Below are 16,395 nucleotides of genomic sequence, written 5' to 3' on the forward strand. Positions count from 1 at the left end.
CACCCGATCGTTTAGTATGTTGCTATTGCTTTCTTCATGACTTATACATGTTCCTATGACTATGAGATTATGTAACTCCCGTGTGCCGTAGGAACACTTTGTGTGCTACCAAACGTCACAACGTAACTGGGTGATTATAAATGTGCTCTACAGGTGTCTCCAAAGGTACATGTTGGGTTGACGTATTTCGAGATTAGGATTTGTCACTCCGATCATCGGAGAGGTATCTCTGGGCCCTCTCGGTAATGCACACCACTTAAGCCTTGCAAGCATTGCAATTAATGAGTTAGTTGCGGGATGATGTATTACGGAACGAGTAAAGAGACTTGCCGGTAACAAGATTGAACTAGGTATTGGATACCGGCGATCGAACCTCGGGCAAGTAACATACCGATGACAAAGGGAACAACGTATGTTGTTATGCGGTCTGACCGATAAAGATCTTCGTAGAATATGTAGGAGCCAATATGGGCATCCAGGTCCCGCTATTGATTATTGACCGGAGACGTGTCTCGGTCATGTCTACATTGTTCTCGAACCCGTAGGGTCCGCACGCTTAAGGTTTCGATGACAGTTATATTATGAGTTTATATGTTTTGATGTACCAAAGGTTGTTCAGAGTCCCGGATGTGATCACAGACATGATGAGGAGTCTCGAAATGGTCGAGACATAAAGATTGATATATTGGAAGCCTATGTTTGGATATCGGAAGTGTTTCGAATGAAATCGGGATTTTACCGGAGTACCGGGGGGTTACCGGAACCCCCCGGGAGCTATATGGGCCTTAGTGGGCCTTAGTGGAAAAGAGAAGAGGTGGCCTGAGATGGGCCGCGCGCCCCTCCCCTCCCTTGGTCCGAATAGGACAAGGAGAGGAGGCCGGCCCCCCTTTCTCCTTTCCCCCCTCCGCGAATCCTATTCCAACTAGGATTGGGGGGGGGGGAATCCTACTCCCGGAGGGAGTAGGACTCCTCCTGGCGCGCCTCTCCTAGGCCGGCCGCACCCCCCCCCCCTTGAGCCTTTATATACGGAGGCAGGGGCACCCCAGAGGAACACAAGTTGATCCACGTGATCATATTCTTAGCCGTGTGCGGCGCCCCCTGCCACCATAGTCCTCGATAATATTGTAGCGGTACTTAGGCGAAGCCCTGCGACAGTAGTACATCAAGATCGTCACCACGCCGTCGTGCTGACAGAACTCTTCCCCGACACTTTGCTGGATCGGAGTCCGGGGATCGTCATCGAGCTGAACGTGTGCTAGAACTCGGAGGTGCCGTAGTTTCGGTGCTTGATCGGTCGGGCCGTGGAGACGTACGACTACATCAACCAAACGCTTCCGTTGTCGATCTACAAGGGTACGTATATCACACTCTCCCCTCTCGTTGCTATGCATCACCATGATCTTGCATGTGCGTAGGAAATTTTTTGAAATTACTATGTTCCCCAACACAGCCCTCCATATCTGTGATGGGTGATGGCCTAATTCTGCCTCCAAGAAGCTTGTGTTAGGAAAATATGCAGCCTTCAATATCCATGCACTGAGAGAGTTTGGATCTTCCAGTACTCTCCATGCCTGACGCGCCAACAAAGCAAGGTTAAAGATTTCCATGTCCCTAAACCCCATGCCGCCAAGATACTTCGGCTTTGTCTTAACGTCCCAAGATACCCAAACTGGCTTCCTCTTTCCTTGTTTACTCCCCCACCAGAACTATCGGATAATGGATTCAATGTTTTCACGTAGACATTTGTGCTATCGCCTGAGACGACTCCGAAAGGCGGGTGTAGCTCTGGGCTTTTACATGGTGTGGTTGGTGGTGGGGGTGTCGGCCGGCCGGCCGCTGCCTATGAAGCAGATGTTTATGTTTTTTACAGCCCAAGCGTATCTTGTTTACGCCAGCAAGATAAAGTTGACATGTCCCGGTGATGTCGCGTACTCAACTGGTAACTTATTCAACTTTTCAACCACACACAATGGCCATACCTGGGCTGGGCTGTCGGTTTCGTAGATGCGATGCGGGTATCTTATTCTCAAGTATACCACGGTTGGGAAAACTAATCAACCACGTTTTCCACGAAATTAAACAAATGCAGAGCGGTGAAAACGACTTAAACCTCCTCCTCCTTCTTCTACGTCGATAATAACAACCTCCAACCGTTGGGGCCGGGCGCCTAGCTCCGGTGCAAACGTGTACCCCGTGTACTCCAGTGTGTCACCGAGCCAGTTCAACATTCTAACGTCAATGCCCCGACTCACTTGCCCAACATGTCCTCATAGTCTCCAGCAGGAAACCTCCGTTATGCAGTGCTAAAGATTTAGGGTATTTCTCCGCCGCGGTAGCAAATAGCCAATACCTCTTCCACGGCTGCAGCAGGGAGAAATCCACAAAACCTTTGTCATGGCAGCCGTCTGAACTAGTTTTCAGAAAAACTTCCAGAAACTATCCAAATCAGCTCCAAAATAGATAACTCTCATAGCAACTCGAGCTAACTTTTGACAGTGAATGGAATTGGTCCGATTTGGTCCAGACGATAGCTGAATTGTCTCCTCTCTTCTACACACATACACAGCAGCACACAAGCAGTCATTGTTCAGCATCCCAAACCGCTCGTCTCACGTTTCTACACAACCTACATGCAGGTATCATCAGGCCTTGGCGGCGGGGGAGCAGAGGCGCTGGAGGTGCCTCTCGACGACGTCGAGGCCACAGAGCTCCTTGACGTCGGCCATGGTCGCCGGCACATCCATCTGAAATGTCAGTGGCGAGTTGACCGAGAATTCCCTCCTAGCCGCTCTGATGGCCTCCCGCATGGCGCAGTGCACCGATGCCGCCAGCAGCAGCGGTGGCTCGCCGGACGCCTTGGAGGAGAGTACCCGCTTCTTGTCGCGTGCGCTGCTGATGAGCTCCACGTTGAACTGCTTCGGGATGGTGTCCACCGTCGGGATCTTGTACGTCCACGTGCCATCGTTCACCACCAGCCCATCGGCGTTCGTCGTGTACTCCTCGTTTGTGAAGAACCCAACCCCTTGCACAAATGCGCCCTCCACCTGATCCATCAACCAAAAATAATTTCAGATTACAGCAATCTTCCAGCAACCAGCTGACTGCGTCGATTGGCGGCGAGCTCACCTGGCCAAGGTCCACCGCCGGGTTCAGGCTCTGCCCGCAGTCGTACACCAGGTCGCTCCTCAGGATCGTCGTCGCTCCAGTCAGAACGTCGATTTCCACCTCGCTCACGGCAGCTCCATAGTTGAGGTATTTTACAAAGGCTGGGTCGGGCGTCCAGAAGGCGTGCGCCGATAGGTTCACGCTCGCCATTGTCGCCTGGGCGATCAAAGCGCTCCATGGCGTCACTGCACCAGATTTGGTCTCGAGGCGCTCTTTGATGGGTCTAAGGCGCTTGACGAGCACGGCGCACGCCTGCCGGACAGCCTCACAACTGACCTCAGAAGTGGTGCTTCCGCCAGTGAAGCTGCCTTGGATCAAGCTCAGCGTGTCGACCTGGATGACGCGCACCTTGTCGAGGAGCCCGTCGGTGTCAGAGCAGAGCTCCCCCAGCCCGAACGCCGTCATCTGCTTCACCTTGGTATGTAGCCCTTGCCCGATCTCCACGCCGCCGACCTCGACGGCAACGGACCCGTCGTTCAGGATGGACACCTTCCCCGGCGTCGGCCGGAGCCTCACCTCATATGTGATCGGGACACACGAGATGCCGCGCTTCTTCCACCTGCTCCCGCCATTGAACCACCCAACCGCCTCCGCCCTACTCCGGTACTCCGACGACGAGGCTAGCTTGTCGAAGATGTCGACGAGGCTGTACGTGGGGGCGTCCCCCGCGGCATCGCCGTAGAATTTCGTGAGGCTCTCAACGCTGTGGAGATTCTTCCTACGGATGGCGTTGGGGTCGGCCGCAAGCTCGGACGCAATGTGCTCGATGATGGCCTCCGCGATGAAGGAGCCTTGCACGTCGCCAGGTGCCCGCATCGCCGACTTGGACGACACGTTGGTCTTGCACAACTTGATGTCGAAGGCGAGGGCACCCCAGTTGTACTTCTTCAGAGAACCGATGATGGAACTCGGCATCAATGGGCTCAAGTCTGGCGATATCCCGGCGTTGATCCCAAGGTCGACGTGCAGTGCCGTTAGTGTGCCATCTGACTTGAACCCAACCGAGTACTTCACCTTCATCGGGTGCCGCCCACCTGTCATGATCATGTCGGTCTTGCGGTCGAGGTACATCCTGACAGGGCGCCGCAGCTTGAACGCTGCAAGTGCACACGCACATGCGACCTGAAGAACACACAGAAAAAATCATTAAATTCATAAATCAATGCGTATGTTGTTATATAGTGGGGCACTTACATAGGATCCTTTCATTGCCTTTCCACCAAAGCCGCCTCCAACTCTTCTGGTGATGATGCGAACATTGTGGCACGGAATGCCGAGGCAGTCCGCGATGACATTCTGCGTGATCTCTGGTAGCTGCGTTGAGGAGTAGACGGTGATGCAGTTATCTTCGTCAGGGATGGCCAATGCGGTCTGCGTCTCCATGTAGAAGAAGTACTGTGATTCAAGTTTCACCTGTTGGAAATTAACAAAAGATACTAGGTGTCAATATTTGGGCCTTATCTGAAACTAAGAATGCAGCCTCCTAAATATCAAGTGTCTACCTCTCCTGATAGGATCTTCTGATCTGCTTCAGACATCCCTTGGTCGAAGTCCCCAATCGGCTGAGGAGCCAAAAATGGGAGAACAGGGAAGTAGCTGTTATGTTGGATGGCGTCCTCTATTGTCAGAATTGGCGGCTCAAGATTCTCGGTGCTATACTCAATGATGGCTTGCTTTGCCGCCATATAGGCGTATTTCTGTGTTTCAGCTATCTGAGTGATGGCAAAGGAACATGATGATGCGATAAGTTCAAATGACCACTTAAAATTCAGGGTAAAAATATACTGCTGCTGGTTATGTATTTTCCTGAAATTGAGTTCAAGTGGTTCAGAAGTAGGTACCACAATGCCAATATTTTGACCAGCAAATTCAGACACCGGATGACCAAAAAGCGCTTCGTCTCCTAGCATCGGGAAGCCGGATCCAACATTTCTTCCACCAGCTGGAATGTCCTTTGCGGAGATAACTGTGATGACCTTTTTTGAAGCCAAAGATGATTTGAAGTTGACACCTTTTATATGGGCATGAGGGTGTGTGCTGTAGATAAATGCTCCATAGAGGCAATCCTTGGGAGCTGGGATGTCATCAACATACACAGCCTCCCCTGAACAAGACCAAGAATATTGTCAAGTGCATGTTTCAGAATAGAAATGCAGGGATGAAGCATATCAGATGGTCCTGCATTGATGGACCAATGTACAAAAATAACTACCAAATGATCTGAGTCTTCAAAAAAAGAAAAGATCTTGATTTCAACTATGCAGAAGAAAATATAAGTTATATTACCGTAACCTTTGTAAGAAGCTCAAGCTACGGGAAGCTAGAAATTGAAGTGCCAGGTCTAGTACATACACAGCTATAGTGAAGATTAATTGAATGAAACATTTGCACCAAATACTGGAATAAGAGTTTAGGAGTATACCAGAAGCTTGAAGCTCCGCCCCAGCTTTCGTGATTGGCTTGCCGACAGGTTCGTATTCATCATTGAAAACCAGTTCCTGCCTTGAGCGAATTGGCAAGCCATCGCTGGCAACCTTACCATGCTTCTCAGGCGATGACTCGGCACATGAGCCATTGGGAGCAATAGACTTTGCAGGTTCATTCAGGTTGTTACTAAGTGAAGAAACGAAACTGAACAAGAAACTGACCGCCAAGCTGACTCTGTACTCAGGGTGTGTGGTGCCTTCTGACGGCGAGATAACATCTTTCAGCAACTGAACCGCTTCAAGTATCACAGGTGCACTCGCTGGTTTCCCCTTCAGGAATTCTTCAACCTTCCGAGCCCGGGTGGCGTGACCAACGCCGTAAGCTCCGAATGCGAGGCAGATATCCTCAATGAGGAGCTCCCCTGATGCTGCATCCCCTGAAGTCCTTGCCAGGAATGCAGAATTCACATAGGACACAGCATTGCCGAACGGTCTTGGAGCTGCACGGGAGGTCTCGAAGATGACACTGTCTGAACCCCAATCTGGGACAAATATGGTGAGCAATATGGTCTTGGCGTCACAGGGAGGTTGCTCCAAGAACTCCTCCAGTGTCAGGCACAGCATCTTGGAAGCCGTCTGGATTGTCACTGTCGAACCCACGGCGAGAAGGACAGTGACGATGTCTGAAGCGAAAGGCAGCCTCTGCGCCATGATCATGTTCCCTCCGATCGTCGCCGTGTTCCGGACGAACGGCGAGGCCACCTTGCTCAGGTGATCGGAGATCTTTCTGAATACGGGAGTGCCATCGGAGAAGACCTCAATGGCTTTGGAGATGGACACGGCTGCCCCGATCTCCACCCCCTTGTTGCTCCTGTTGATGACCGAAAGCTCCGGTATCCCTTTGATGTCGATGTACTTTTCATAAAGGTCTTGATCCTTGTACACTCCGGCGCCGGTGTTTGACGCCACGATCTTAACTGAGTTTTCGTCGAACCAGTTGGAGTCAAAGAGGTTGCGGAGCTCCTGGATGCTCTTGGGACGGTACCAGCCATCGTACGTAGCGGCTGGAACATCGTTTGTTTGACCCTTGATTTCGGCCTTGAGGAACTCAGGGAAGGTACAGACGGCGCCGCTGGAGTACCCCGGTAGCTTGCCTACATCGGCACGGTCGATACCTTTCTTCCAGAAGGAATTGAGGCCAAGGTCCTCGAGGTCGACGTCAGCAGCGAAGCTCTTGCAGGCATCGATGATGGGCCGGTAGCCGGTGCAACGACACAGGTTGCCGGAGACGGCGTGCTCAGCCTCAGAGCAGGTGAGCTTGGAGAATCCCAGCGGTGGGGCGGGATCCCCGGTCTTGTCGGCCTTGACGAGGGCGGAGAAGATGGACATGCACATGCCGGGAGTGCAGAAGCCGCACTGCGAGGCGTGGAAGCCGGAGAGGCGCTGCTGTACTGGGTGGAAGCCATCGCGGGTGTTGCCGATTCCCTCGCTGGTGATCACCGAGCAGTGGTTGAGGCTGCCGACGAGTGTCAGGCAGGAGCTCGCTGAGAACTCAGTCACCTTGTCAGTGGCCAGGTCATACTTGGAGATAAGTACCACACATGCACCACATCCACCTGCACACAGGAATGTGACATTGTAAATAAGAAACACTGCCGGCTTGATCTAACACGCGCACTGGCTATGAATCGGATGAGACTGAAGATAAATCTGTAAATCTCAGAAAATCACGCTAAGTGCACCGTTATGTGTAAATATAAACACCAAGATACGAACAATCGTGAGTGAAGTGACTCTAAGATCTATCAAATCACTGTTGTGTGAAAAATGTAATCAATTGTTCAAGTCTACTCAAAATGAACGTTGTTTTTACTAAAATTAACAAATTGCACATTTATTAGCAAAGCATATTTTAATATGGACTGAAGTTTGCTAGCGTTTGCTAATTGAAACATGCGGCAAAGTTTCCAATATCGTTAATTGCATATGGGACCTGACCACCAAACAGAAAAAACAGCAATTACAAATCAGAGAGTGAAAAGTCCAATAATCAGAGACCATGTTCAGCAGTAGCCCCAACATCTTAAATGGGGTCTCCCCCTATTTCCTGATTCCCAAAATAATGGCTACAACTCGAGCAACAACCCCTATTTCTCAGCTCAATTTTCCTTTGTCCTATTTGCACAAATATTTCATGTTTTACTTTATGTTTGACATCACAAAAATTCAAATATAACTATTTCTAGTGCATAGTCACAATTTCAAACACAGCAATTAAAGTTCAAGTGCATAGGTAAATTTTATCATGAAAGAATATCCATCCGTGTATCGGTGTATGGCTTCACTTTTTATTCTTTCTGATTTCAACCACTCGAAAACACAAAACGTCAAGAAATGCACTGAAGCACTTCACATCCATGTATCGAATCTGATGAATCAACTCACAGCTGAAGCACTCAGTCATTCATAAACATCGATTTCAGAAGCATTTAGTAGCAGCATTACACCATCTATCCAATATACTGAAATTCCAATCAATCAAGCATCACATCTAATTTGCATCAAGGATTTATCCACAGCGGGGCTAATTCATAAGCAATCCCCATGTTGATCTTAGGCTCAACATGTATTACGAACACGAAGCAAAGATGTACAGCGGATAGGATGGACACAGATGCTAGCACGTGATCAGTGACTGATAAAATTGATCATGCACTCAATCGCCCTACCGTTTTACTTTTACCACATACACTAATTAGAAGTCATCAGCCAACCACAACCGCAGGCGCCTACAGTACACCGGCTGCGCGCGCCTGGGGGCTGCCCGCGCGCCCTCCAGCTCGACCTCAGGCCGCTGTCCCAGATGGGCGTACGCACGGTACAGACAGCCGAGCGGGGACAAAACGTCGAACGGGTTACGTGCAGCAGCATCAAGCTGTACCCGTGGAGTATGACATCGCGTACCTCGTCCCGGCGTACCTCCTCGCCGGCGAGGCGAGTGACGGTTTCCTGGCACTTGATGTCAGCCAGCGCGGCGCGCGTGAGCTCCACTCGGCGCTCGGCGGCCGAGATGAGTACCGCCCGCGGGCACGTGGTGCGGGCGGGGAAGAGCCGGCGGCGAGGAGCACTGGACCTCGGGAAACTCGTCGGTGCAGCCGGATTTGGTCTACAATACGGGGGGCGCTAGTGCGGCGTCGGGGAGATCCAAGCCGAGTTGCTAGAGTTCACGGGACGGCGACGGGGGGCGCGGCGAGGCATGGTGGAACCGTGGAGGTGAGCAGGACGTCCCCGTAGCCGGGAAGGATGGAACATTCTCTTCATATATATAAATGTTTTCTCTTCATATATATAAATGTTTTCTTTTATGGTATAAAATAAATATTATTTTGTTATACTATACATGAACCTTTTTTTAACTCATGGGGATATTTTGAATAGGCGTTGAACATTTCTTTAGACAGGTAAATGCATCCTTGGAGTTTGAACTTGTCGCGGATTACCATTTTGAGTTATGACATACACAAAAGTGATGAATTTGTCTTTCATGGATAACCGTGCTGATGCGGCACCATATTTTTGTTTGAAGTAGTCTACTCTGCCGACATGGCGGATGGATCCCACTCATGAATAATAAAAAAATAGTAGTTGCCCATGTGGGTCCCATCTATCAATGACATACAAATAGTATGTTCGGCTTGGGGTCTGAAATAGTGATATGTAGCTAACAACACCGTGCACCAAACATCCGCAGCACGGCTTGAACGATTAAGAGGGTGCTTGGATACGTTTTAGTCCCATGACTAAAAGTAGTGAGACTAAAACTTGCTAGCCTCACCCATGCTTGGATCCAAATACTAAAGAGACTAAAATCAAGTTATTGAGCATTTATTATCCTTCAAACCCTCCAATCCAGAACTCGCATGTGTTAAAGGAGAGGAATTAAATGAGGAGAGAGAGGGCTAATACATATTTTAATAGGTTTCCTATGACTAAAAATTTTTAAGACTAGTCCTAACCTCTCTTTAGTCAGGGGTGCTTGGAACTTTAGCCTCTAAAAAAGACTATTTTTAGTCAGATTAAAAATAGCCCCTTGGATCCAAGCACCCTCTAAAATCCACAAGCCGAAAAAAAAGTTGGGAGAGGTTTGTCACCGTCCGGACATGTGCCACGTAGGCCTCCAACAACCCCGGTCTACACAAAACGCTCTCCCTCATTCCACTCCAACCGCCACTTCGTTGCCTACGCCGCATTCATGCCAATCCAGAGTGAACACGACTAGTCACTGGCGCATGCCGGTTGAATGACATGGCATTCATATAGGTACAGCTGTCGAGACGTCTACTCTAGCCCGCCGCTCGCGCCCTGTTAATGCCGGTTCAAAGAGGATGTGACTGGACTAGGCAATGGGATGACTTCCTACCACAATCAAGTGAGCCGACCGTCCGTTCGCCTGCCCGACATTCACGTTGGCATGACGAACGAGAAGCCAACTCCAGGCTCATTCAAGCCGTCGCTCGAGTGCCCGCTATTTAAAGAACGCTGGCCACGGCACAAACTAGTACCACCTCCGAGCCTCGTCGATCACGCCCTCTAGGATTTTGTGCACAATGCATGCACCATCCACCGTGAGCGTGACCTCCAGTTCGACGGTGACGGATGAGAATGCTGCTAACATTGACAGCTCCGCATCGTTCGTGCCGGGCTGCAATGGATACGGGGCCGGACGGTCCGATTTGATTGTCGACGTCCATTTGATGGTTTTTTTGTGTGCATGCAATGTTGAAGTTGCCCTTAACGGACACATTTTCTTTGCATCCTTTCAGATGAACAACATAAATTAAGAATCTTAACCCGGGTTTGAACGGCGACATCAGGCTATCATGTGACCGTGTCTGCCACTCCAACGAATGACATTTCCTCTCTGTGAAGGATGAGAAGTATAATTATTATTTATGTCAATAACAAAATGTGCTTGTCGGAATTAAATGGGTTGGTGTGGCTCATTTTTCACATGTTAGATTTTACTTTTTTTAGAAATTTTGTAAATATGTAAATTATAATCATGTGTTTTAAATAAAATGAATTACATTAATAATATGTTCATTTAATTTCATAAAATATACAATTATTATTTAAAAATATCCATATAAATAAATTATGAATTATACATATATTTTTATTATTTAGAAATGTGTTCGAATATTTAATAAAAATACAAAAGTAAATTTTTAAAGTTCTTATGAACTTACATAATAGCACGTATAAGTTTTAAAAGGTTCGGAATTTAATAAAATGTTCATGTAGTATATAAAAGTGTTCATGATTTAATAAAAAATTATGTTGCTCTAAAAAGTGTTCACATGTTTTAATAAAGTTTGTGTGTTTTCCAAAATATATATTTATATGTATTTTGAAAACTAAATAGTAAAATATGTATTGAAAATAAATACAAGACTAGTGTGCACCTACACCGCAGATCCTCATATGAATAATATTTAGTCATACGAAAATACTTATTTTTATTATTTATTTTTAAATGATAATATATTTATAATAATACATGAGGATTTTATTAAATAACATGGACATTTTTTAAATTTAATTTATTTGTATGGATATTATTTATAACACACAATTTTTCTAAATTTATTGTTATTATTGTGATTATAATTTACAAATTTCATAAAAAATCTAACATGTGAAAAAGGGCCTCATTGACGGCAGCTCCAATGAGTGTGTTTTGTTATAGCCATAAATGGTAATTATCCTTTACAAACAACAAACATCTTCGATTGGATTAGCTAGCAGGGAGGGCATGATAGCATGAAGTCACTGTTTTGAACCCCTGAGACAGAATCATTTTTCATATTCGGATCAAAGTTCTTAATTTATGTTGTTTACCCGAAAGGATATAAAGCATATGTATCTATTTAGGACAACAAATCTCAACGGTTGGCGTTGCTAGGGACACACGTCGGGTTAGCGGTAGGTCTGTAGCTCGAATCCCTGAGCGGTCCATCTTCCATTTCAATACAACTTTTACTATTTCACTAACATGTAGGACCCATCTATTCATTTTGACTGTTGGATGGCAGGTGGGACCCACCTAATGCCATGTCGGTAGAATAGAAGGATCAAACAAAAATATGATGCCACATCAACGCAGTTAACGTCTACAGACGGCAAATGCATGATATTGCACCCGGAAGCCAAATTCATGCATCACTTTTTTGTATACCACAACTGTAGGGCCCAAAGTGATCATATGTGGTAAGTTCAAGCACCAATGGTGCATTTACCTCTTTTAAAATACATGTTCAACATTTTTCAAAGATATTAATATTTTAAATACACGTCAAACATTTTCCTAAATGTGCAGTAAACATCTTTTGAAAACATTAAGAAAAGGAACACTTTTTACAAGTTCTAATGTAAACATTTGTATACACAAATTAAATAAATAGAAAAAATAGAAAAATAAAAGTAGAGGGCCTACAAGCCATAAAGACCGCTTGATCGGCGATCGAAAATGATAAAATTGAAGTTAGCTGGCCCGACCCATCTGGCAGGTGCGTGTGTGATCCAGCAACATCAGTAACCGTGGATACCCTATATCAACATTTTTCCCTTGATCTGTCGACTTCACCCGCAGGAGAAGGGGCTGGAGGGTTATTCTTGGGTGCCCCCCATCTCAAGGCTATGCAGATCATTTTCACTTTAATTAAAAACTATTCAAAGGTTGTGTATACGAAAATGGTAAACTTACTCATCAGTTTTTTTACTCCAGTATGACATAGCTTCAGCCTTATATGACTTTGCTAATTACTAGTGTGATTGTGTGTGTGATGTTAGATATGTGTATCCTAACTATGTAGAAGCTTGGTGTACGCTTATTATGTTTGTATTCCTTAATGCTACATTTTAAATTAATAAAAGCAACACTTTGTCGAGAAAGAGACCACGCTAAGAGACACTAGAAAGCCAATACCGATATCCATTTTAAGTGGCGAGACAGGTTGTGTTGTATGCATGAGATCCGAGTCGCCCGTCGGCTGGCAAAGCAGCATAACTTGATTAACTACCGTGAACAGGAGGTCCCGTGCATGGTGCAACCGTTGATTGTTGCGGCACGTTTTGTGTTGGAATTGGTCAAAACTAATGTACCAATCTTGTATAATGTAATATATTTTTTGCACAGTTTGTATAATGTAATATTAAACCACCCACCCATGCATGTTTTTTATATGATTAAAAGATTCTATCAATTTTATTTAAAATTTGAATTCGAAAACATGGTAAAAATTTATGAAACTTAGTGATACACGATGCAACACAAAATAGACCTAATAAAACTTGATAATGTTGTTCCATAGCGTTTAGTTTTTTATATTCTATTTTGCCTTGTACCATAGTGTATCATGCCATTAAACTGTGTGTTAAAATGATGAATAGAAAACTTGGTGTATCATAATTCTTCACTATAGAACTTGAGAAACTTGGTGAAAACTCCATGCGCGTGTAATGCAAAATGTTTCATAGAGTTTCATCATGTTTCAGATTTCAATTTTTAAAACTTGTCAAAAATGTATTCAAGTGATCTTGTTTCAAAGTATTCATTGCAAGGAACACAAAGATACAAATGATCATAAATTAGACTTTCCATTCAATGGATAAATTAGATTCGAACTTTGGAATCAAATGGGAAGGCATGGGTGGGTGAAATGTTATATGTGTAGTCTAAGAGGGAAAGGAGGAGAGAGATTGACCCATGCACCGGACCTCGGGAGAATTTCTTTTCTCATGGTAGCATGCTAAGAACATAACAGGTAGCATGTGCCTTCTGATCTCCGCATCTGCGTTGCTTGCCATTTCTGTTATCAGATCATTGCATACTACACAGAGTCTAGACAAGGCAAGGAGATTTCTCCGGGCTCTTATATTTTGGTACAGAGGTGGGGGCTTCTCCAACATACTCACACTGCGTCTGCTTGCTTGTAGTCTTTGTCGCTTTGTTGTCCGGTGGTGGCTTTCAGCCCTTTGTATCTGGTTTTCGTCTGTCTTTCTTAATTAATTAGGCAACTCTTTTCTATATGAAATACAGGAACTCCCTGCCCGCTCGAGGGTTACTTGAAAAAGCCGTCTCACATTTTTGGTACGAAGTTGTAGTAGTACATATTTGTGATGTTTGATGAGTGAAGGATATGATAGCGCTACTCCGCTAGCTAACCTAGTTCGATCGTGCGGCCTCCTTGATCCGGCTTATGCACCTAAAGCTTTTCTCTGACCGGAACGAACTACCCATCAAAGTGAAAGAATTGAACAAGCTAGCTAGCCACTGGAGATGTACCGATCGAGTCGTCGGAGGCGGCGCTCACCTTCGCCGCAGCCGAGCTTGGGGCCCCTGACGGGCGTCCGCGTGCGCAGGAACTCGAGCAGCGTCATGGACGGGTCGACGCCGGCGGCCTCGTGCCGCGCGCCGTTCACCGCCAGCACCACCCGATCAGCTGCCGCCTCCTTCCCCAACGACCCCATCTCTCCACAACGATCGACGGGCTTCATCGATCCAAGTGCGCTGGGCACAGAGCGAGGCCGCCATTTTATATACTCGGCCGGCAGGGCTCCCGCTGGAGCGGCGGCAGCGCTATGCAGTGACGTTGGACGGGAAACGGGCCATCCCGGGGCATGCATTAGCCGGCCGCCGTCGCGATCTGCATCAGCAGTGAAGGTAACGTGCGAGAGCGCGGTTGGTGCGGCGGTGACACGGTCGATCGGGTAGTCAAACTCGTGACGCCGGCCGATACTATTTTCCGCTCCTACATCGGTCTTACCTCTCTTAATCAACGAGGAATCCGGGATCTTTCCAGTGCCGGCCGGGGAGAGTGGAGACGTAGAATGTTCTTCCACTTTCGGTGATGGACGTACTGGCTGACGCCATTCCACTACAGAGGGAGGCGGCTAAGCGATGTTTATGTTTTATTCAACCGGAGCGTTATTGGCCTTCGGCTCAATCACATCTTGCCACGCGAGCAAGATTAAGTGACTTGTTCCCTTAAAAAAAAGATTAAGTGACTTGTACCGGTAATCTGATGTCGCGTAGTCAACTTCTGGGGCCGTCCGTTTGGTAGATTGATACCTGAGGGTATTTTATTTCGAGTAGACGACTGGAACCACCAATCACGTACTTCTTGACGAAAATGATGCAGCGCAGTGAAAACAGCGTAAACCATAGCCGGGTGGTAGCATTTTTTCTAGAAAGAAAACACAAACCATACATCTTTATCTTTACCTCTTTACCTATAACAATGATTTTATATATATATATATATATATATATATATATATATATATATATATATATATATATATATATGACAAATGTTTCCTACAAGCAGTGATAGTTACCATCACTTGTGTTTTGTATGTTGTATGTAGTATCTATCGAAACCGAGAGTATGTACGTGTAGTATGTTATATATAACAATGATTAGGTAGTATATATACTAATTTTTAGGTAGCATGTACCATCTTTTGAGTAAAATTTTTTACGAACAAATATGTACGTATTTCACAAATATAACAAAAACTATGGGCTCATATGTAATTTTTTTATGTAGCTTGCTTTGAAATATCTTAGATATAGTATATGAACATATTTAAAATAATAAAATAGTATATATAGTAGCACATGGTAGTATACGAGATATGTGGGGTAACTACCACTGGGTGGTAGGATGGATTTTCCCTATATATATATATATATATATATAATATATATATATATATATATATAATAAAGCAAATTGAGTTTCTTTCGTCCATCATGGCATTTTTTAGAAAAGTTTCTCTATTTCAAAGAATTCAACCCACAATCCTGTTTTAAGTTAAAACGAATCGTTATTTTCGTATTTCACACAAAAGTCCCTGTCTTTTCTTCAAATCAACCCACCGTCCGGATTTAAGTCACACCAGAACCGTTATTTTACATTTTTCAAAACCCCCCCTGATGTTTTAGATAATTCATCCACGAATCATATTTAAGTCAAACAAATGCTTTTTAAAATCATCCATATCTTTTAAACCGTAACTCCGATTTGAACATGTTATATATGAAATTTGATTAGAAAAATATGTAAAATATGAATATGAGATTACTTTTACCTGTTAAGTATTTTTAAATATTTTTTTGGATTGTATTTGAGTCAAACCAAATGATTTTCTAAATTATCTGTATCTTTTAAACCGTAACCTCGATTTTAACATATTATATATGAAATTTTATTAGAAAGATGTGTGGAATCTAAATATGATGTTAATTTTACATGTTAAATATTTTTAAAATATTGTTATGGAAGCAAACTTATAATTTATAACGGAAGATTCATTTTTTTTCATACCGGCGACGATCCGGATTGCAAATAAACACCCCACTATAACCATATACGGAAAAAAACATCGATAACCACACATGCATACCTCTGAAAAATGTCGCAGGGGAAAACAATAGATTTCTCATCGCGAGAGAAAGCGAGAGAGAGAGAGAGGGGGGGGGGAGGGAGGAGAGAGGGGAGAGAGAGGAGAGAGGGAGAGAGACGCCTTATGATTAACCATATTCAACACACGTTTTTTATTGTTTTGTGTGAACACCGAGGCCATCGTCGGCGAGGGTGAAAAGAAGTATAAGCGGCAACACAAATATGATACCTCGCAAAAATAAAGGAGATGGACCTATTGTGGTCTTGAGTGATGGTTGTTGAGTTAAGAGCATGTGTTATGTTTTCTCTCCCGTTGCAACGTACGGACTCTT

General features: G+C 45.4%; 1 protein-coding gene across 1 annotated transcript; it reads right to left on the bottom strand.

Moving 5' to 3' along the window:
- Window positions 1–2,440: 2,440 nt before the first annotated feature.
- On the bottom strand, window positions 2,441–14,403 carry LOC123105343 (indole-3-acetaldehyde oxidase). Its single transcript, XM_044527402.1, has 7 exons — window positions 13,967–14,403; window positions 5,588–7,207; window positions 5,007–5,269; window positions 4,668–4,877; window positions 4,360–4,578; window positions 3,127–4,287; window positions 2,441–3,044 (listed from the first exon to the last, which is right to left on the bottom strand). Exons 1-7 carry the CDS (start codon window positions 14,277–14,279, stop codon window positions 2,643–2,645), a joined length of 4,188 nt encoding a protein of 1,395 aa, XP_044383337.1. The 5' UTR covers window positions 14,280–14,403; the 3' UTR covers window positions 2,441–2,642.
- Window positions 14,404–16,395: the final 1,992 nt, after the last annotated feature.

Source organism: Triticum aestivum, chromosome 5A (genome assembly GCF_018294505.1).
Source record: "Triticum aestivum cultivar Chinese Spring chromosome 5A, IWGSC CS RefSeq v2.1, whole genome shotgun sequence".
Classification (NCBI taxonomy): domain Eukaryota; kingdom Viridiplantae; phylum Streptophyta; class Magnoliopsida; order Poales; family Poaceae; genus Triticum; species Triticum aestivum.